The sequence below is a fragment of the Lactuca saligna genome, chromosome 4, assembly GCF_052625555.1.
Source record: "Lactuca saligna cultivar CGN05327 chromosome 4, ASM5262555v1, whole genome shotgun sequence".
In the NCBI taxonomy this organism is placed as follows: Eukaryota; Viridiplantae; Streptophyta; class Magnoliopsida; order Asterales; family Asteraceae; genus Lactuca; species Lactuca saligna.
In genome coordinates this window covers 130,105,857-130,127,690 of record NC_136420.1, presented here as the reverse complement: position 1 = coordinate 130,127,690, position 21,834 = coordinate 130,105,857, and the positions used below count along the sequence as shown (strand labels likewise).

Sequence of the window (21,834 nt, the reverse complement as noted above, 5' to 3'; positions counted from 1 at the left end):
ATCCTATTTGGTTGATGATTCCGGGACGTAATCATCCTAAGGGGGAGATAATTGTAACGCCCGTAGATTAGGGCTAGTCAATTTAATGACAATAAGCATCAAAATGACTTTTTGATGGAAGATTATTTTGAAGGAATAATCTTAACTAAGTTGTAGTATATGTTACAAGGATTCCTTACATATAAAGAACGCCGAAATCCGAGTTATAACGAATAAGTTATGACCTGTCGAAGTTTCGCGACAGAACCGGCATGACACAGCGCGATGTAAAAAGTGAATTTACATTAGAATGATATTTAGCCTTAGCAATCTAAACGAGAATCCAAGATCTTGTTGATAGTAGTGCAACGGTAAAAAGACAGATGAAAACGGACGTCGGATGAAGAAGTTATGAATTTATAACGGAGTTTTCTTGTCCCGGCCTACTAAAAATAAATAATAAAAATAAAGTCAAAATTAGCCGACGGAGTCTAAACAAAAGTTGTAGAACTTAGTCTCACCTACTCGTTGATATAAAGAACGTTGAAAACGGATCTCGTATGGGGAAGATATGAATTTCAAAAGTTTTAAAATAATTAAAATATATTTATTTTAATTCGGATAATATCCGAAATCGAGGAGTCATCGGTCTTATCCGAAGGGTACGCCTAGCGTACCTAGGAGTACGCCCCGTGTACAGCTGCATTGCTCGGTCCAGCTTCGTCCACGTTGCTCCACCGAGACTTCGTCACCTGAAGTCTGATCCGAAGCGTACGCCCAACTTAGGGCTTAGTACACCCAACGTATCGAGTATGCCCAACGTACTCCGAAATTACGCCCAGCGTAACCCCGAAGTTCAGCCCCTATAAATACCTTGCGAGGGCAGCTGACCTTCTTGCTCATTTTCTCTTCTCTCTCTCCCGTTTTACCTCGTTTTTCGTGTAAAAAAATATCCCGAAGCCCTGGTATCATTCCCGAGACCCGAAGCAAGTCCCGAAGCCCCGAAGATCCCGAGAAGTGAAATTCCGGAGCCGAAGCTCTACTCGCGAGAAGCCAGGTTTTTGCGAAGATCTTCCAGATCTACCAAAAAATACTACTTTTACAAGCTGTAGTGTTGTCCGAGCATCGTCTAATCAAATGAGTGTATAGTCACTTTCATCTTACACATAGATATGAAGTATTTTATAAAATACGTGCTATGTGTATATATATTGTTGTTTATATGTGTGAGTGTGTAGTTACTTTCTTCTAACAAATAGATATGAAGTATTTGCTATGAAATACGTGTTATGTGTTTATATATTATTTGTTTATTTGAGATAGATGTTGGATGAATATTTTATACAAGATTGTATATGATTTAAACTATATATGTAATTTATATCTACAAATATGTTGGGTAGAACATGGGTAGATGGAATAGTTGGTGTGTGATGAGAGATGGTATGAGTAAACCCTGGCGACAATGTGACTTAGCACCTATTGTATAAACCTTGGTGAGTATGGAGTTAGCGCCTATTGTATAAACCTTGGTGACTATGGAGTTAGCACCTATTGTATAAACCTTGGTGACCATGGAGTTAGTGCTATTGTATAAACCTTAGTGACTATGGAGTTAGCGCCTATTGTATAAACCTTGGTAACTATGGAGTTAGTGCCTAGTGTTAAGTGAACCTTGGTGACTATGGAGTTAGCGCCTATTGTTAAGTGAACCTTGGTGACTATGGAGTTAGAGCTAGTTAAGTGAACCTTGGTGACTATGGAGTTAGTGCTTGTTACATAAAGCTTGGTGACTATGGAGTTAGCACCTGATAGCTATGGATTTAGTACCTGATAGATAAACTTTGGCAGCAATGGACTCGTGCCAATTCCTTAGGTAAATCCTTAGGGATGAATGATGGAAGGATAGTCGATTATTAGGGTAAAACCTTAAGAAATAAAGAAGATAATGGGGATGGGTAATTGGGTTGATTGTTTGATGATTAAATATAATAATTATATTATTGTGGGTAGAAAACCCTATATGCTCACTAGGTTTCCAAGCCTGACCCACACAGTTTTCTTTGCATTACAGGTAATGGCACAAGAGTATAAGTTGGTGGACTTGATGAGAGATTTTGGATTATAGATCAGTAGTTATAAATAATTGTTGTAAGGTCTATTTTATATTGTTTATGCTTGTGGTCTGTATCGGAACATGACATCCCGAGATTTTTTATATAATGAAAATACATTTCCTTAAGAAATGCTTTGATAAATTCTTATCATTTTTTGATTTGGGAAAAAATTCCGCAACAGTTTTCTTTAAACGTTTACTATGATTTTAAAAACAAAGCATAAACAAATCAGTCTTTTCTGGCCGTGAAATTGGAGATGTCACAGAGAGAAAAATTGTTTGACCTAGGTCGGTGAATGTAGTTGAGAGTCCCCGACACTGTGGTTCTCGCTAGAATTTCAGTTTTATAGCTAGGAAGTTGTAGATCATGTTGGAGTTGTGTGTGCTTCTTTGCAGTGATTAATGGACGAGGGTCACATTGGGAGTCGTCATGGTATTGATGTATCAGATGTTTTCATTATCAAGTCATGGTTTATGTGATGGTATATTGGGTTGAGGCGATCCCGTCATGCTGGAGACTCTATATTTGGGTCAACCTACGTGGAGATCACTCAAGTTTCGGCTTCAGATTCAACAACAACATTGGTTCACCAGTAAAAGGATCAGTGTTGTTCTCATTTATGGTGTGGGCCGGAGTGTTTGGTTCCCAAACGGGATATAATGAGTGATTTTGAGGATGAAATCCAACTTAAGTGGGGGAGAGTTGTAACACCTTATCCCGAATCATTTCCTAAATCGAGGTTGCGACTCAAAGACTGGTTATCATAAGGTTTAAGGTATTTGAGAAAGGGAGACTTAGACCCATTTAGGAGTGGGTATGATAGGATAGATGATCCATGGAGTTTGGTGTAATTTGGAGTGCAAGGGTATTTCGGTAAAGTATCAGTTTGGGTTTTTATAAATTTTTTTGGAAAGTTTTATGGCAAGAATGAGTTGACAGAAGTGTAGAGCTTCTCTTTACCTTTATGTGGATATAAATAATGTCAAAATCAGAGTTAGAACGAAGAAGTTATGCCTGATAGAAGTTTGGTCGGTTTATGTTGAGTGCGTTGGGCGTACAGAGGAGAGTACGATGAGCGTACTAAGGCACCCTGAGTATTCTGGGCATGCCATAAGTATGTTAGGCGTACGTAATCAATGCGCAAACCATATTTTCGTTGTTTGAACCCTATTTAAGCTCCTTAACTCCCCCGAAACTCACTCCATTGTCAGCCTCCACCCCGCCAACACCCCTTCCATGAAACCCTAACCCTAGTTGAGCCTTGTGTGCTAAAAGAAGGTGTTTTTGAGTGCTTTAGAGTATGCATGGTGTACCTTAGAGAAGAAGTAACTTCTTGGAGAAGTGTTGGTTGCTTTGGAGCTTGTAGATTTGGACTTTGTTCACCTTGATCTATCTTCTAGAGGTATAAAGTTTGAATCTTGATGATGCATTCGTTAGATCTAACTAGTTTAGGATGTTATGCGATTTTAGTCATTTTAGTGCATAAAGTTTAGATCTTGAAAGTTGTAACCTTATTATAGATAAAGTTGGAAACTTTATGCATTTAAACATCATTTTGATTCAGATCTGAAAGTTGGATACTTGTACTTAATGGATTAAGTTGAAAAAGGTGAACTTTTAGGTCCCTTTGAGACTTAAAGACTAGATCTTGTTTGTTGAGACCATTCTAATGGATAAGTTATAAACTTTATCCAATATTAAGCTATTATGAACTATTAAAATGTGATATTGTGTAACATCTATAAAAATCATGCAAATTTTAAACTTTTTAAATCATCCAAAACCAATAACTATTACAAATTTGTTTTCAAAACAATTCCATATCAGAGTATCCAAGAAACAAAGTCATAAAATGCGAGGAAGTGCACGATCACGCCTTCGCCTTCCCTCGATCATCCGAAATACCTGAAACAAAATCCAAAATTGTAAGCCCGGAGCTTAGTGAGTTCCCCAAAATACCGCTACATAGTAAATAGCACATATACACATAACAACATGTAGTGGGTCCACAACTCTACATACTGGGTTACCTTCGAGCCCACAGTGTGAGTTTGGCTTGTCTTTTGGGCCCACAACTCACATCTGGCTTGCCCCCGAGCCCACATCATTAGTCTGGATTGCTCTCGAGCCTACAGCTTATGACTGACTTGCTCCCTTAGTCCTTGGACTGGAATACAAAATATTAGCCCACAGTATGAGTCAGGCATGCCCTGCCCAACCCTCAGCTCGTATCTGGAATGCTGAGGAGTCCTCAGTATGAGTCTGGAATGCCATGTCCGACCCTCAACTCATATATGGAATACTCCAAGGTTTGTTGGCTACCGTACGGAGTAGTATAACCTCAACCCATCCCACACAACATGTCGACATATAACAACTAAATGCATATACAGATAACCAAACAGTAACACAAGTAGTCCTACCGATCTACCAAACTGACGTAGCAACTAACATACATAAATATCTTATAATTAACATATCATCAACCACTTTGATATCGGATCCAATGGGCCGACTTTGGTACCTTCAACCCCTAAGTATAGTGAGGACAACTCACCTCGCAAGTAGCCCGGTATGATAATTGTCAAACTCCCTAAATACAACCCCAAACTCAACCACCAACATCCACCAATGATTCAATTTCATAAATCCCCAAATTACTAAAATACCCCCCCAGAAGTCAAACTGGTCAACCCTCAGTCAAATTCAAAGTCAACGGTCAAGGTTAATAGTCCATGTTGACCCAACTCGTCGAGTGTAGCCCATTGACTCACTGAGTCCTTCCAGAACTCGAGAAAATTGTGAAAATCCTGGTTAACTCGCCGATTCCATGCGGTGTCTAAACGTTGGGAAAACCCTAACTGACTCGTCGAGTCGTCTCACTGACTCGCCGACTCCATGCAGAAACCAACAATGGCCAATCTTAATCTGACTCGTCGAGTCCCTTCAATCAATTTCTCATTCAGACATTTTTAAGCAACCCCAAAGCTCCAAATTGTAGATCTAGCTTCCTAAGGCACAAATTCCACGCAAAATTACAAACTTTACATGCATGCAAGGTCTAAAATGCTGAAACCAAGCTAAGGGAGAGGTTTAAGCAAAAGAGAAGGGCCAAAGCTTGGTAAAATCAATAACTTTATGACTATAAGGATTTAGAGGAGTCCAGATCTAAAGTTACAACTTCAGATCATGCCCAATACGCGAAATGATCCACATATTTGCTCAAAATGGCCTTAAACCCAAGAATAAGGAGATCTAACACTAGCAGGATCAAGGTAACAGCTTGTTACCTTCAAATGGTAGACAAAACAATGTAGATGTTGGATCTACAAGCTCCTTCCCGTTCCAAGCTTCTCACTCTTGAAGTTTACCTTCCAAAATCAACAAATGACACCTTTCAAGCTCTCAACACACACAATGGGGGTTTAGGACTCGATCTAGGTTTTCCTCTGGTTGTAATGACGATGAGGGAGGCTAGAAACGGCCCATACGTTCTTTAAATAGGGTGTAAACCCTAAAATTTGGGGTTTCCATGCACAACCTCTACTCGTCGAGTCAGGGTCCTCCAACTCGTTGAGTAGAAGTCATAAATCACGCAGGCTAATTAGGTTCGACACGACTAGTTGGGGCCTCCAACTCGTCGAGTTCCATCAATAAATTAAATATAAAGCTTTTAAAAATATACCTAGGAGTTGGGGTGTTACATCTTAGCCCTTCTATCCCTTCCATGCAAGAGTTATGAAGTCTTATTTGGTTAAGAACTTAGGGTTTTGGACATTAAGCACTTTACAGCCATGCAAATTCATAAATTTGGAAACTTTATGACTTGGGACATCATTTTAGGCTTGGATCTGAGTTTTGGATGTAAGAACTAAATGGGATATGCTCTTAATGGTATTTTGGGACTGGGTTGAGTATGTTGGGCGTACCTGGTGGTACGCTGCGCATACGCGGTTGGTGCCAGTGCTATTGGTCAACATTAGAGTACACTAGGTGTACTCTCTTCGTACGCAGTGCATACTCCGCTGAGAAGAAATATTGACTTCTGGACCTTGACCATTGACGGTTGACTAAGTTTGACCTAAGGGTATTTTGGGTTATTGGGTTAATTATTGATTAAGATTATATTTGTTGTTAGTTGGCGCGAGGTTATCCAGTTTGACGGTCCAAACCGTTATTTGATTATCAACAGATTGAGGTGAGTCTTCCTCATTGTACTTATGGTTCGAAGGTAACAAGGCCAACCCATCATATTAGATATCCTGATATATGATAGTGTGATGTTATGCCTAATGATATGTAGATCTGGTTGTTTGCCTGTTGACTGATTATATATATATATATATATATATATATATATATATATATATATCAACATATTGTGTTGGGTTGAGATTGTACTGCTTCGTGTTGTAGCCAACAAACCATGGAGCATCCTAGTTATGAACTGAGGGCTAGAGGGGGCATGTCGGACTCATACTAAAAGCTCAGGTGCATTCCAGATACGAGCTAAGGACTGGGTAGTATGCTAGACTCATATTGAGGGCTTGAGAGTATTTCAGTCTGATGACTAATTGGCTCAGAGAGCAAACCATACATAAGTTATGGGCCCCAGGGGCAAGCCAAACATAAGTTGTGGGCCACCGGGGCAAGCCAGACTTATGTTGTGGGCACAGGAGCATGCCATATATGAGTTGTGAGCCTGATAGGCAAACCAAACTCATACTATGGGGTCATGGGTAATCTAGTCTTTTAGCTGTGGACCCAGTACATGATGTTATTTAAATATGTTATTTGTTCGTGTGTTGGTACGTTGGGGGAACTCACTAAACTTCGTGCTTACAATTTTTATTTATGGTTTCAGATTCTTTAGAGGATCATGGCAAGGAAAATGCGTGACCATACACATCCTTGGTTTCACTACTGATTGGATCTTGGGTGATTCTGATTTTAAATCATGTTTTGGAAACAATGTTTTTGTAAATACTTTTATTAGTAAATAAGTTGTTTTGAAAATTTTAAATTGGTTGTGATTTTTAAGAATGTTACAAATGTGTTTAAAGTATGAGTTCAAAAAGTTAACAACAAAACAAAATAAACAAAAAACCTAACAATCGAACAACCGAACCATTTTAAAAAACCAACTGGTTGGTGTTTGGAAAAAAAAAACAAAATTGTGTGTTTGGAAAAAAAAAATAAATCTTATGTGGGTAGAAACTATAAAATAAAAAAATTAAACTTAAGGAACGATTACCTAACCAATAGATTTTCATGATATTTATTAACAAATCTAAAAAAAATATACATTAAAAGAAAGTGAATAGATAGAAAATCTCATATATATATATATATATATATATATATATATATATATATATATATATATATATATATATATATATATATATATATATATATATATATATATCTTCAGGTTCATTTGAGACAATTCTAATTTTGTAAGATCGTGAGACCAAATTTAAAAATAATTTTAAAATGCAAAATAAATTCAAAAATCCAAAAATTGTTTTTTAAATATTATTTTCGGAACTTGAATTAACTAGAAAAAATTAAAAATAAAATAAAAAAAATCTCATTTATTTTAAAAATACGTGAAATATTCTAATAGAATATTACACTGATATATTCTAAAAACTAATTTTAAAATGCAAAATAAATGGAAAAATCTAAAAATTCTTTTTTTAAATATTATTTTCGGAACTTGAATTAACTAAAAAAAATAAAAATAAATAAAAAAATAAAAAAATGCGTGTCACGGTCTAACAAAATATAGGTAGTCTCAAATGAACCTAGTAATATATATATATATATATATATATATATATATATATATATATATATATATATATATATATATATATATATATATATATATATATATATATATATATGAATGGTATTGGGCATAAAACATCAAAATTTTAATTGAAATGAATGCAAAAAGAGTAAAAAAAAATCATTTTTATAATTTGGATTATCTGTGAATAATAAAAAAGAACTTGAGGGTCATTTTTGTAATTTGGATTTCATATGAATAAATAATAAAGTGGCCTATGAGGTTTATTTTTGATAAACAAAAGTACTATAAGAAGAAGGGGCGCCTCGAAGGGTAATAAATGAAAACAATTAAATATATAAGTAGACATAGCAACAGGATTCGAACAATGATCGGTCTAAATTCGATTGGTTACTATCAGAATTAATTTTAGGACACCAAACCATATCGAGGCCTGCAGCCATGGCCCAACTCGCCTCCTATTGGGCCGGGCCTGTTCTCAAACATTTGAACTTATACAGCCCAAAGTTTAGGTCTACAAGCAATTAAGACTTATACTTTATGCTTCAAAGGTTGTACGCTACACTGGATTTTGCTCTCATCTGTGAAATGAAAAGATGCTTGCATGGACTTTCGTTCCAAGAATTCTCTAAACCAAAACCTGTCGCCACAAACCTCTGTCCTCCCTTTTTCAAATCATTTTGTTTTCTGTTGACCTTCAAAATTGTCGATATTAACCCCTAACATGAACTGTGTTCGCACCTACTTATACACTCATCCCCTTCAACCATCATTGCTACAACATTTTTCTCTCATGGCTCCAACAAAACTCATCTCATGGAAAACCGCTTTACTTAGTTGTTTCACAAGCAATACAGTTCTCTTAGACCCGAAGGCTCTTGTGTCAAAATCGCGTAAGTCACAGAGATTATGTATGTCTGATGTTAGTTCATCACTTTTCATCATCAATGGTGTTTCGAATTCAATGGTTGTGTGGGACCTTCACGAATTCACTCTTGCGGAACTTACGATGATTACACATGATTTCGCATCTAGTAGTTATCTCGGTGAAGGTGGGTTTGGAACGGTTCACAAGGGTTTTGTGGATGATGAACTTAGACCGGGTTTAGAGGCTCAACCGGTTGCAGTCAAGCTCTTGGATTTAGATGGTGGTCAAGCTCACAAAGAATGGCTGGTATGCATGAATAAATAAAATAATGAATAAAAGTATTTTATTTCATATTTTATGGGAAGTTGTTACTGATTTTGGGGTTTTTGTAATAAACTTATAGACTGAAGTGACGTTGTTGGGGCAATTGAGGCATCCAAATCTTGTGAGGTTGATTGGTTATTGTTGTGAAGAGAAGAATAGGCTTCTTGTTTATGAATATATGCCAAGGGGAAATTTAGAGAGTCAATTATTCACAAGTAATTTTCTTAATCTCTCGAGAGTTTAATTTTTTCACATGAGAAAAAGATAAAGACAGCCAAAACTCTTAATGTTTTTCAAAAAATAATTCAGAATTTGAAGAAAGGCTTATAGCCATATAGGTACTAGTTTTGGAGTTGAAAAGTGCTCAAAACGAAATGGTTTTGAGGATATTTTGCATTTTGTTTTGAACAATTTGCAGTGTCTTATCCGATTTTTAGTGAGTCTTGCTGTGAGCTATCCCTGTCTTCTTTCTATTTTGACATTTAAAAAACAGAATAAAACAAGATATATATCCCTAGAATGGAAACTTCGACCAATTAAGGGTAAGGGTAAGGAGCCCTAAACCACCAAATGAAAGTACATTTTTTTATGAGAATGGAATAAAAATACATCAGCCTTTCTAGGTGAAGTCAAATGTTGTTGTTTTAATTAAATAAGTCCGTTGTCAAATATATTGTAAACCATATACGTACTTTTAAATATAAATATGTACATAATATTTAATATTATCTAAAATTATATTTAAAGCGTATTTTTACAAATACATATGTTTATTTTCCTTAAAATACATTCTTTACATTTAAATATATGGTTTTTTAGTGTGTATATACACACACACACACACAAAAGACCATATGGGTCATAAAATGCAATACATAGCCGATGTGGCATGGCCTCAACGGCGTTAAGGGCCAACAAACCTCGCGCCCTGCTTCTCGATATGTTAAGCCTCGTTGCCTGCTCAACATGCCTCAACGTCATTTTCTTTCCTTATTCCTCTTTTCTTTCCTTTGCTTTTCTTGCCTCACGACGGTGTGCTCATGGGTGAATACCATCCCCACAACGGCGTTGAGGGTTCAATCCCGATGTGGCAGCATGGTTGCGGGGTACTTTACCCAGGAACCAAACATAAAGGTGTATAGTACTTATTGGTATTTGGTACGTGTATATATATATATATATATATATATATATATATATATATATATATATATATATGTGTGTGTGTGTGTGTTAAGTTATCTTGAAATTTTAAACATTTTTGAGAACTCGTGAATTTTTAATACGCTTAACATATTTCAAAATAAAAACCACCAAGGGACTAGTGGAGCCATGTATAAGCCATATCTAGACTAAAAAAGATTTGAATAACATATTTTTTAAATGTTTGTATATGCACACTATTTTCTTCAAAACTTTTCAAAACAAAGAGAACAAAGAGAACAAAGAGATTCTAATATCAACGTTTAAGAAAATCATAATTTGAAAACGTCAAATAAACACAAAAAATTATAAATGTGCATGCATGTAGATGTTCTATATGCACATTAAAAAAAAAGTTCGTCAAATCTTTTTTTTTAAATCTGAATCTGGTTTAGATATAGATCTACAAGTCCAATGGTGGTATCGGTTTCAAAACATATTTGGCGGATTAAAAGTTCTTTGAGTTTTTGTAATTTTTAAGTTTAAAAACTCTCTCTCTCTGTGTGTGTGTCTATATATATATATATATATATATATATATATATATATATATATATATATATATATATATATATATAAAATAAATTATTCAAATAAATACCAAAATAAATGCAAAATTGCTATATTTATTTGTAAAAAGTTTTATTACTTTTGAAAAAAATTGTGTTATAATAATAAGATAAAACTTCAAAAATGGTCCTTGTGGTTTCACAAAATCTGAAGTTTGATCCATAATTTAGAAAAACCTTACGGATCGTTCCTGTGGTTTCAAAACTTTTAACATTTGGTCATTTTAACTCACTCCGTTACCATTTAACCATTAAGTAAAAGATATTTTTGTCATATCACTACCCAGGGACCATTTATGAGGTATTCTATTTTTTTTCAAAATTAATTAATTAATTAAATTTAATATGCAAGGTCTCTCTCTCTCTCTCTCTCTCTCTCTCTCTCTCTCTCTCTCTCTCTCTCTCTCTCTCTCTCTCTCTCTCTCTCTCTCTCTCTCTCTCCATTCTTTTTTTTCCTCCAAAAAATCCCCCACTTCCCTTTTATCTGATCACGTTTTTGAAAACCATGTCTCCAAAAGTTAATGAACTTTCTTTAATCGGGACACTCAGAGCCATTTGTTACCTTCTTTTAACTGTATAAGTATTATCACTTCGATCTAGCTCCATTCCTAAGAAACATCCGGATTCAGTTTGAATAAAGACTTGTCTTGTTCCTGTGAAATGTTTAATCCCTTCCATTTTAGTGTTTCCATGGTATTCTCTTCCTAAGGGAATGTTGAAAACAACGACTTTTAAAAAATGGACCTTTTCGTTATTTTATATTAAAATTCCATACATATGTGAAAATACATATAATATGCATCTATATTTAGAAAGGACGGAGTTATTAAAAAAAATACAATTATAGGCCTAGTGGTAATAATTTCAACTAGTATGGATGAATTTTTGGTTTGATTCTATATAAGTCCGTTTTTTCATTTTCTCTCTTAATTTTCAATGAATATATCATAGAATATATTTCGTTAGGAAGCTTCAAGTATAAAACTATTTTCTGGTTTAGTGACTATGGCGTTTTCTGTAAATTAAGTTAAAGATTCTATTCCGATATTAATATAATATACGCTAGTTTAGTAGCATCTATATAAACTACATAGACACAAGACTAACCATCCAACCAAACATGAGATTAATTTTAATTCCCAGAAAAAAAGAATACAACACATATTTAGTTCGCAGTTCTATCCAATGTGAATTATGAAAGTGGCAAGGACTCCAAAAATCCTATATACGTCTTTTATTTAGTTTTGAGTTTTTTTTTTTGAAAGAGTTTTAAGAGTTGATGTTATATTTTTCTTTTTCTCAAATTACTTAAAATATTAATCAAAACTTTCTTCTTTTTATAAATCCAGGGTATTCAAGTTCATTATCATGGTTAATCATGATTCAAATAGCACTTGGTACTGCAAAAGGTCTCACCTTTCTTCATTGCCAGGACAAACCTGTCATTTATCGCGACTTCAAAACTTCGAATATTTTATTGGCATCGGTATTTCTCTTTGTTTATATATATATATATATATATATATATATATATATATATATATATATATATATATATATATATATGGTTAGATATTATTTTCATCATTTATATTTTTCCAAAAAAATTAAAAAATAAAATAAAAAATACCATTTTTTTTATATATTCTAGTAGCATATTAAAATATTTTACATATAAAAAAATTATTGCTTTTTTATATTTTCTAGTAGAATATTATAATATTTTACATAACTGACAAATCTAATAGAATATTCTTATATTATAAAAATCATATTAGAATATTTACAGTGTAATATTTTATTAGAATATTTATCGTATTTAAAAAAAAAAAAACGGTAATTATTTTTTGTTTTTTTAGGTAAATAAAATGACGAAAATAATAATCAAAATTTTTTTTTTGGATTTTTCATTTTAGTTTGCATTTTAAAATTATTTTTATATTGCATATCATTGTCTCTCTCTCACACACACACACACACACACATATATATATATATATATATATTAACAGGATTATAATGCTAAACTATCGGATTTTGGGCTAGCGAAAGATGGACCTGAAGGTGATGTGACGCATGTGAGTACACGTGTCATGGGGACACACGGATATGCGGCGCCAGAGTATCTTATGACCGGCCATTTGACCACCATGAGCGACGTGTATAGTTTTGGCGTGGTTTTATTAGAGCTACTAACGGGCAAAAGATCGGTGGATAAAAAACGACCAAATCGAGAGCAGTGTTTGGTGATATGGGCAAGGCTGTTTTTGAAAAGTTCTAATAATCTTCATAGAATTATGGATTCTAAACTCGATGGTAATTTTCCAGTGGAAGGAGCAAAGAAGGCGGCAGCTTTGGCTAGTCGATGTCTGAGCCACCGCCCAAAATGTCGACCTACTATGACGGAAGTTGTCAAGACTTTGGAACATATATTGGAATTAGGTGATTTCCAAGTTGACTGGTTTGTGTATATTACTCATGAAGGAGAAAAAAGCGAACAGAAAGAGAAAAAGGAAGATAAGGGTGCTATTGGTGGCGGTAGTTCCGGTGTTGAGGAGAAGGTGGTGGTGGTTGTTAAAAAGGAAGATGATGAAATGTTTTAAAACCCGGGTCGACCCGGCCGGTTCAACCGGTTGGACTGTGACCCGGGGTAAAAGACGGGTCAATTGAGGCCGGTTTTTTGTAAAAATACGAACTAGATCGAACCGGCCGGGTTTCCCCCAAACCGCGGTTCGACCGCTTATGTTGAACCGGTTAAACCGGATTGACCCGTTTTAATAGAGTTTGGATAGTTGAATACAAGTAGTGAGCGTCAAAACAATGAGCCGTTTGCGGTTTCTTCAATGTTTTTCAATGTTTAAACTTTGTGGACATCAAATTATTGATTTTATATGTTTATGCATTATGCATGAAAGTAAAAATATATAGAAATAGAAAAAGATCATAAACCGGGTTGATCCGGCGGTTCAACCGGTTGACCCATGAACCGGTCACCACACCGGATCAACTAAAAACCCGGGTTTTAAAACATTGAGATGATGGATGTTACTAATTGAACCCCAAATAGTTGTTTTATGTGTATTAGTAGGGCCATATGTGAGTGTTGTCCATATAAATAATCACTCCTATACCCCCAACCCAAATAAAGCGTGGAATTGTTAAATTGTTAACTTTTTACTTTTAGGTAGTTTGTAAAGTCTTTATTTATTGTGTACCAATTAAAAAAACAGTTAATTTGTTCAAATGATGATATGTAACAATATACAAAAATAATAATAAGGCTGTGGAGAGTGGTCATAACCAATTCATCGAAAAAATGTTGTCATCTCTGCGCCACGTCAGTTTCACCATCAATCCACTAGACATTGGAAATGGTTATCCCTACAGAATATTTTTTTTGTAACATTATTTTAATAAAAAAATATGATTTATAACATAAATAAATTTTTTGAAAAAACAAAAAAAATAAAACCATATTTCATTAATTAAAAACATAGAAATTTAAAACATAAATTACTAAAATAAACATAAAACATAACAAATAAAACATTACACTACTAAAAAAAACATAAAAATTTAAAACATAAAAAGCATAGCCATTTTTTGTTGAATGTGTTTGTTTCTTTTGAAAGAGTTTTTGTGTTTGTTATGAAAAAGTGTATACAATATTTGTATATATATAGAGAAAGTTAATTAAAGTGAGTGATTTTATTTATTTATTTATAAATTTTTAATGGTCAAATGTGCCCACCTCCCAAAAACGTTCAAAAACAATTTCAACCAATCAAAGCCTTCGTTTCTTTCCATCTCCCCACCCATGCCACAGCTAGAGAAACGCCCATTGGGGTGGTGTTCACGTGTCTTAGGTTGTACCACCTCAGCTTCACGCGTCTTTTCCTTCCCCGTATCGGTCAACCTAAGTGTCATTTCTAACAGCAACAACATTTTAGGTCAATTGATAACCTTTTTTTCCCTCTCATTTTCTAGTATTTGTATCAAAGGTTAGAGTCAAAGTTTGATAACAATTCTTTTTATATTTTTTGGAAAAAATTGAAATACTACAATCAACTATTACTCGCATTTGATCCCTCGCCTACCAAGAACCTAATCCTAATCCTCTTTCCTCTCAAACATGAGAGTTTGACATGCAGACGAGTTGCGACAAGTGACATCCCTAGCCTTTGGTTGTTCTCGTTGATCGTAATGATCAATTCTTTCTTGAGCATTGCAACGACACTCGATATTATATCGAATAAGACCCACGAGACTTCTAAAGAAATCAACATACACAAATCATCATCGTGACCGGTCCATCTTGGCTACTAGAGCCGGATCGTGAATTGCTCTCTTCTTGCTTGGTTATTACTAACTGAAGGCACAAATAAACAATGATTATAACCATGTACAATGTAACGTCCCCAAAATATTGACATAAAATTTTGTTTATTTATAGAAAAAGAATCATTAATTACTTGTTTAAATAAAACTGATACATTATAATCAGAGTATAAATCCCAAAACAATTCAAATGTTGAACATAAAGTATGCGTGCCATGCAGTCAACTCGAGCTCTTCCTTTTGAAAACCGAAGTACCTGAAACATAAAATAAAAACTGTAAGCACAAAGTTTAGCGAGTTACCAGAGATACCACATACCACACATACATAAATCACATACTAGGCCCCCGTCCTTAATTGGGCCTCCACCAGTCTCGAGTCCCACTAGGCCTCGGGTCCCGCCGGACATCGAGCCCCGCTCAGATTACAGATATGTTATTCTCAGGCCTCGTCCACCAGACATATGAGTCATAAAACATATTGTCATGTATGGTTTGATGAGTGAAAGATACAAGCATATGAGTCAATGTTTATTCGTTTCTTTTACCCTAACGGGAAAAGCGATATCCGTGGGCCCCTTGATGATTTGGTGTTAACTTATGTGTTGGGCCCAGCCAGGACTAAATTGACGTGTTCAATTAGAAGTCCTATATCATCACAAATCAGAAAATGGGAAACATAGATTCTGGACAAAGAGATTGATTATATTCCATGTCTTATATCTAGGGATATCTAGTAGAACGAAGGGTCATGTGATCACTTATCTCAGGACACGTAACTGACTGGGTCAGAGTTCGGCAATGGCTTTTGGAAGCTACAATTTGTTGGTCAAACTTAGAAGTCATGCTAGAAATTATAGTAACAGACTTATCCAAGTGGGAGACTGTTGGATTAGGTGTCTAATCCCATAACTATAATTGGTATGTACTTGAATTAATAGCAATACAGTCTTTTTGGATTGCCCTCAAACCTAGCATCTAGACAAGGAAATTATGAAAGGAGAGATATTAATTTATTATAAGATTAATAAATTAATATAAATGATTTATTAATATGTTAAAAGATTAATATATTAATTAGAAATCATAATGTTTAATTAATAGTTAGCCAGAAATTAATTAGAATTAGTTTTGGGGTTAACTGTATTAATTGTAAAGTACATGGTCTAGTTTGCAATTATCAAATAATTGAGTAGAAGGTTCCAAAACCTCATTGGAAGGGGGTGGACAAAATATGTAGGGGAAAACCTAATGATTTCATCCAAGGGGCTTGGATAAGGCCTTTGGATAAGCTTAGGCCCCAAACAAAGGAGCATTAGGGTTTTCCCTTAACCCTAGATCCCTAAGCTATATAAGGAGCCTCCTGGCACCTAAAACCGGTCACTCCATCATTGAAGAAACCCTAGGGCCAATTTTTGCATACCCTAGCCTCTCTCCTTCAAGTTTCCTTCTTGCTAGCTTTTGGGTGTTACTCCATTAGAGGCATTACATTTGTGGTGCTAAGCTTCCAAGAAGATCAAGATCAAAAGGATTATCAATTGTTTGCTATAACAATTGAAAAAGGTATGTAACTCTTAAACCCTAATTGGTTGATTTTGAAAATAGCCTCTCTCCTTAGGGTTCTTGTTTTTCAATTCAAAGTTATATGTTCAATAGTTAAAAAAATAGATCCAAAGTAGGTTGCATGTGAACTTAGGAATTGTTTTTCTAGTTTATTTGTTTTACCTAAAACCCATCAGTGATCCCTGTAAGGGCACTGGGAAGGAATATGGCCAATACCGCATCTGTTACAGGTGCTATAAATGGTGTTTTGAGTGGATGCCCAAGAAAATTGGCTTGGATTACCGCCTATTTGTTTGTTGTAGTTTCCTCGGAGACGACAGTTGTTGGACTTGCGACCCCGACAGGAAGGAGGCCGGTTAGTATAGAAGGCATGAGGGGATAATGGGGAGACAGGTTAAGTTGAAGACTCAACTGAGAAGAAAGTTGTTATAGAGCTTGTATAGGATTAGTAGATGATGTGGTGGTGATAGAGGTGGAGCGATTGGCAACGGTGGCAACAAAATCTTGAGCAGGTGCAATAATGGGTGGGTTTTTCTTGACCGTAAATTCATGGTCAACAAGAAGACCAAGAAGTTATTGAAAGGAGGTGGGAGCTTGTCAAGCCAGTAGTGTTGATTTTAGGCTATTGTATTCCTCACGAAGACCAGAGATAACTAACATAACAAGGTCTTTTTCCTTGACTGGTTTGCCAATGTTTAGTAGAATATCTAAATATTCTTGAGCGTGTAGGAGGTCAACAGAGGCGGTTTCATCAGATTTCATCTTAATCTTGAGAAATTTGGTTTTAAGGGTGTATTCTCTAGAAGAAGGTTGAGGAGAATAGGCTCTCTATAGCGAGAGCGAAAGGTCCTTTGAGGTTGTGCCATGGGCATGGGGGTAAGATGTTTCGAAGATGGTAGATAGAAGGAGCATGCAAACATGGGCATCATTAGCTATCCAAGTTGTGTATGAAGGTTTCGACTGATGTTGTACTGTGGTGGCTTTCTCTGTTGTTTGTATACTAGGGTTGGGACATGGAATGGTTCCATTAATATAGCTAAAAAGATTATTGGTAACAAGAAAAGGCTCTATCATTGTTTTCTAAAAACCATAATTAGTAGAAGAGAGAGTAAAAAGAAACTTATGAGGAATGTGTGATGTTTTCTCAGTTGTGGAGAAGATGGTGATGGTGGCCATTAAGATCGATTTCTTGTTGAGGATTGATTTGATGTTGGTGATGATCGATTTGTGTTAATTTGTAACTGTGATTTAATTTGTAATTGTGATGAAGAATCGGCAGGGGTAGGGTTATAACCCTAGAGGAGTCGTATGTTTCTCCTGCTCTGATACCAAATAAGACTTGTAATTGTAAATGTATTGAGATTAATTATTAATGTGTATGTACAGAGAGTAATACACACACACACACACACTCGAAACCCTACACTATTATTATCTATCTAATAATAAGGAACACGAAAAATAATGTAATTTGGACTTAGTGGTTGCATACTTCGTTATGTTTATTTTTTATAAGTTAGTGTTTTTTTTATGTTTGTTACTTGCTAGCTTTTTAATACAATAAAGTTAAAAAAAAAATGGCTGCTACAATAAACAAAAAACATGACCACACTTTTGCTATCAAAACCAATGTTTACAAGAATCGGTTTTGCAGTCATTTTATCATTAATCCTAATGATGGGATACTTATAGAAAAGGGTAAATAGCAAAAAAAAAAAAAAAACACTCTGTTTACATCAAAATTCTAATTTAACACTGTATTTTTTTTGTCTCAAATATGACACTGTTTATTTTTTATAAGTTAGTGTTTTTTTATGTTTGTTATTTGCTAGCTTTTTAATACAATAAAGTTGTTAAAAAAATGGCTTCTACAATAAGCAAAAAACATGACCACACTTTTGCTATCAAAACCAATGTTTACATGAATCAACTTTCATTTTATCATTAATCCTAATGATAGGATACTTATAGAAAAGGTAAATAACAAAAAAAAACACTCTGTTTACACCAAAATTCTAATTTGACACTGTGTTTTCCAATTTGTTATAATTCTGACAACTTGACCGGTCAACCAGGTTACATGATGACGTGACATGCAGACATGATATGCTGATGTGTCAAAATTGAATTTTTTTCCTCAAAAAACACTAAGTTTTCACTTTTTTTTTTTTCGATTTTGACACTAAGTTTAATTTTTTTTTCTTTCAATTTTGACACTATGTTTTTTTGTTCCAAATCGAACATCATTTATCAAATTTTGTTTAATTTTGATAATTTTTCATTTGAAACTGTATAAATATATATTTTTTATTACATTTTAAACTGTATAAATATATTTTTTTCGTTTAAAAACCACATTTTTATTTAAATACAATGTATTTTTTTCTTCAATCCAAAGCATAATGTATAAATATGTATTAGTTGTATCATGAGAATTAAACTAACTATAAAAATTTCATGGGTTGCAAACTTGACATTCGGGTTTTGATCGGTTATACGTCTCCAAACCTCCAAACTCATTTTAAAGTTGCGTATTTAATATAAAATACATTTTTTTTATATAACTAATACATATTTATACATAAAATTACGTTTGAATGTAAAAAAAACTTGTGTTTATACAAAACTATGGTTTTTAATTGAAAAAAAAACATTTATACGGTTTAAATGTAATAAAAAAATATTTATACAGTTTCAAATAGAAAATTGTCAATATTGAACAAAATTGAAAAAAAATAATGTTCGATTTGGAATAAAAAAACATAGTGTCAAAATTGAAAGAAAAATTAAATTTGGTGTCAAAATCGAAAAAGTGAAAACTTAGTGTTTTTTGTGGAAAAAAATTTAATTTTGACACATCAGCATATCATGCCAGCATGCCGCGTCATCAAAACTGACATGTCATTATGTCAAACCTGGTTGATCGGTCAAGTGGTCAGAATTATAACAAATTAAAAAACACGGTATCAAATTTGAAACAAAAAAAAAACACAGTGTCAAATTAGAATTTTGGTGTGAATTGAGTGTTTTTTTTTTTTTTTTTTTTTTTTTTTTTTTTCTATTTACCCTATAGAAAATCAAATATACAAAAATGGTGATAGATAGCAATAGCATATGACTTCTTGTCGATGTTCACCTTGTGAATATTCATGTACGCACGCGTTAGGGGAGGATACTAAAGTCTAAAGGCTTTGATGACCTAGTTAAAGGTTTTATGCAACAACTCATATATAAAATGTCGTACATCAACGTTATGTAATCACAATTCAAATACGGCTAAAAGCATTTTTGACTATATTAAAAACACATTTCGTTACCTCCTACAAATTTCCTTACCCTCAAATAAACCAATTTCTCATTCCAAATGGCTTTTATAACATACAAGAAATATAACATACTAAAAATAAACCTTTATATTACCCATCTCATTCTACGAATAAGATTGTTTTTTAAACTTGTAAAGCAACTATTTAGATTCACATTTTTATGGTTTTTGTTCCGGTTGAAGATATTATTTCATTGGTAAATGATTCAAAGTTGGGTGGGAGGATTTTGGCACCATGTTCCATCCAATAGACATAATGAAAATGACATAAAAATCATGAGAGGTACATTCATGCATGCTGTGGTTATTGAGTGGAGACGTAAACGATTCTTAAAAGAAGAAAAAAAAACACGGAATAGTATTTGCGTACACCTTTCATTCTCTCCATTTCTCATTAGTCATATGCACATTTCGTGACCAAACTACACGTATATTTCATACTCGTATTTTCTTGCCTAAACATAGCTTTAGTTCGTTAGTTTTGTTCATCCACAAATAGATATTCGATCAATTGTTATTATGTTACTTTTGATTAACATTTATTCTCACTACTTAATGTTTGTCATTTCATGCTTCCATCTTATAAAGTGACAATTAATGAGATTTGACAAAAGAACAATTTACTACATATGTTTCTGAAAGAAAAACAGTTTTAGAACAATGTTAAAATACTTATAAACTAGTTTATATTTTCTTAGACTTCAAATTTTTTTAACAATTATACGATTCTGTAAAATATTTCTACAATTTCTTCAGTTACGTGCCAAATAGAATGTTTATGTTTTTATTCAATGTCATTGGTATCTTGTGTATATTTCATATTTTCATTAATTTGTATAAACGTCCTTTTTATATGGATCAGAAAAATTACTACCGAATTCTAACACCAACCAAACAAGTATGTCAACCTTCACCGTCAAATATGAAGCTTGGTGGCATCATTTGATTACCATTCACTCGTGATTTGAAAAATGACGGAAGAATACACTCCACAAGTTTTGTAACTTTTTAAATCAAAGCATACATAATGGATTTTTCAGAGTTTTTTAAGTGGGATTTTTAATCAAAAGATCTTAATGAAGTTTTGTAACTTTTTATATTAGAGGGTTATAATAGGATAATTTTTTAAGCGAAAACTGTGAAAAAAAAAGTATTTTTATATTAGTTTCGTAATTGATTTAGTATGTATATATATATATATATACTAGCAGTGCACCCGCGCAAAGCGGCGGGGCGTGTAAATTCTTTCAGTGATATGTTTCCTCTACAAAAATGTTATGTTACAAAAGAAAGTACACGTCGAAGACAAAATAATCAAACTATGGTGTTATTTGGGAAATGAAGTCATTTTTTGTTCCTGGACGGTGGACTTCATAGTAGAGGAGGGAGCAAAGAGGTATATGCGATTGGAAGGATATTTGAATCAACATGCTAAATTTAAGGATATCTAAAAGGATTCAAAATTTGAATGAATCCGAGATTTGAGGAAACCATATCAAATTGTTGAGAAATATAAGGAGATTTGATGATAAATATTTGAATTCAAAATATGGTTAAAATTTAATATTATTTTATTAATGATTACTTGTACTATCAGCTTCATCATTTGGACGTCTTAAAAAAATATTATTATTATAATCAATCTATTTTTAGAAATAGTTAGATTTCTTTTATAAGATAGTAAAGATATATATATATATATATATATATATATATATATATATATATATA

At 33.7% G+C, this 21,834-nt stretch overlaps 1 protein-coding gene across 1 annotated transcript; it reads left to right on the top strand.

Annotated features, from left to right (window-relative positions):
* The first annotated feature begins 8,707 nt into the window (after window positions 1-8,707).
* On the top strand, window positions 8,708-13,481 carry LOC145040139 (EPD1-interacting receptor-like cytoplasmic serine/threonine-protein kinase). The gene is made up of 4 exons (XM_078988114.1): window positions 8,708-9,088; window positions 9,186-9,321; window positions 12,228-12,364; window positions 12,891-13,481. The coding sequence occupies exons 1-4, from the start codon at window positions 8,708-8,710 to the stop codon at window positions 13,479-13,481; spliced, it is 1,245 nt and encodes a 414-aa protein (XP_078844240.1).
* The last annotated feature ends 8,353 nt before the right edge of the window (window positions 13,482-21,834 follow it).

What these genes read in the sequence shown, in the direction of transcription:
- LOC145040139 (XM_078988114.1), top strand. Translation starts at nt 8,708, where the DNA reads ATGGCTCCAACAAAACTCATCTCATGGAAAACCGCTTTACTTAGTTGT. An exon ending in AAGCTCACAAAGAATGGCTG is followed by an intron (nt 9,089 to 9,185) that starts GTATGCATGAAT and finishes ATAAACTTATAG; the next exon opens with ACTGAAGTGACGTTGTTGGG. An exon ending in AGAGAGTCAATTATTCACAA is followed by an intron (nt 9,322 to 12,227) that starts GTAATTTTCTTA and finishes TTATAAATCCAG; the next exon opens with GGTATTCAAGTTCATTATCA.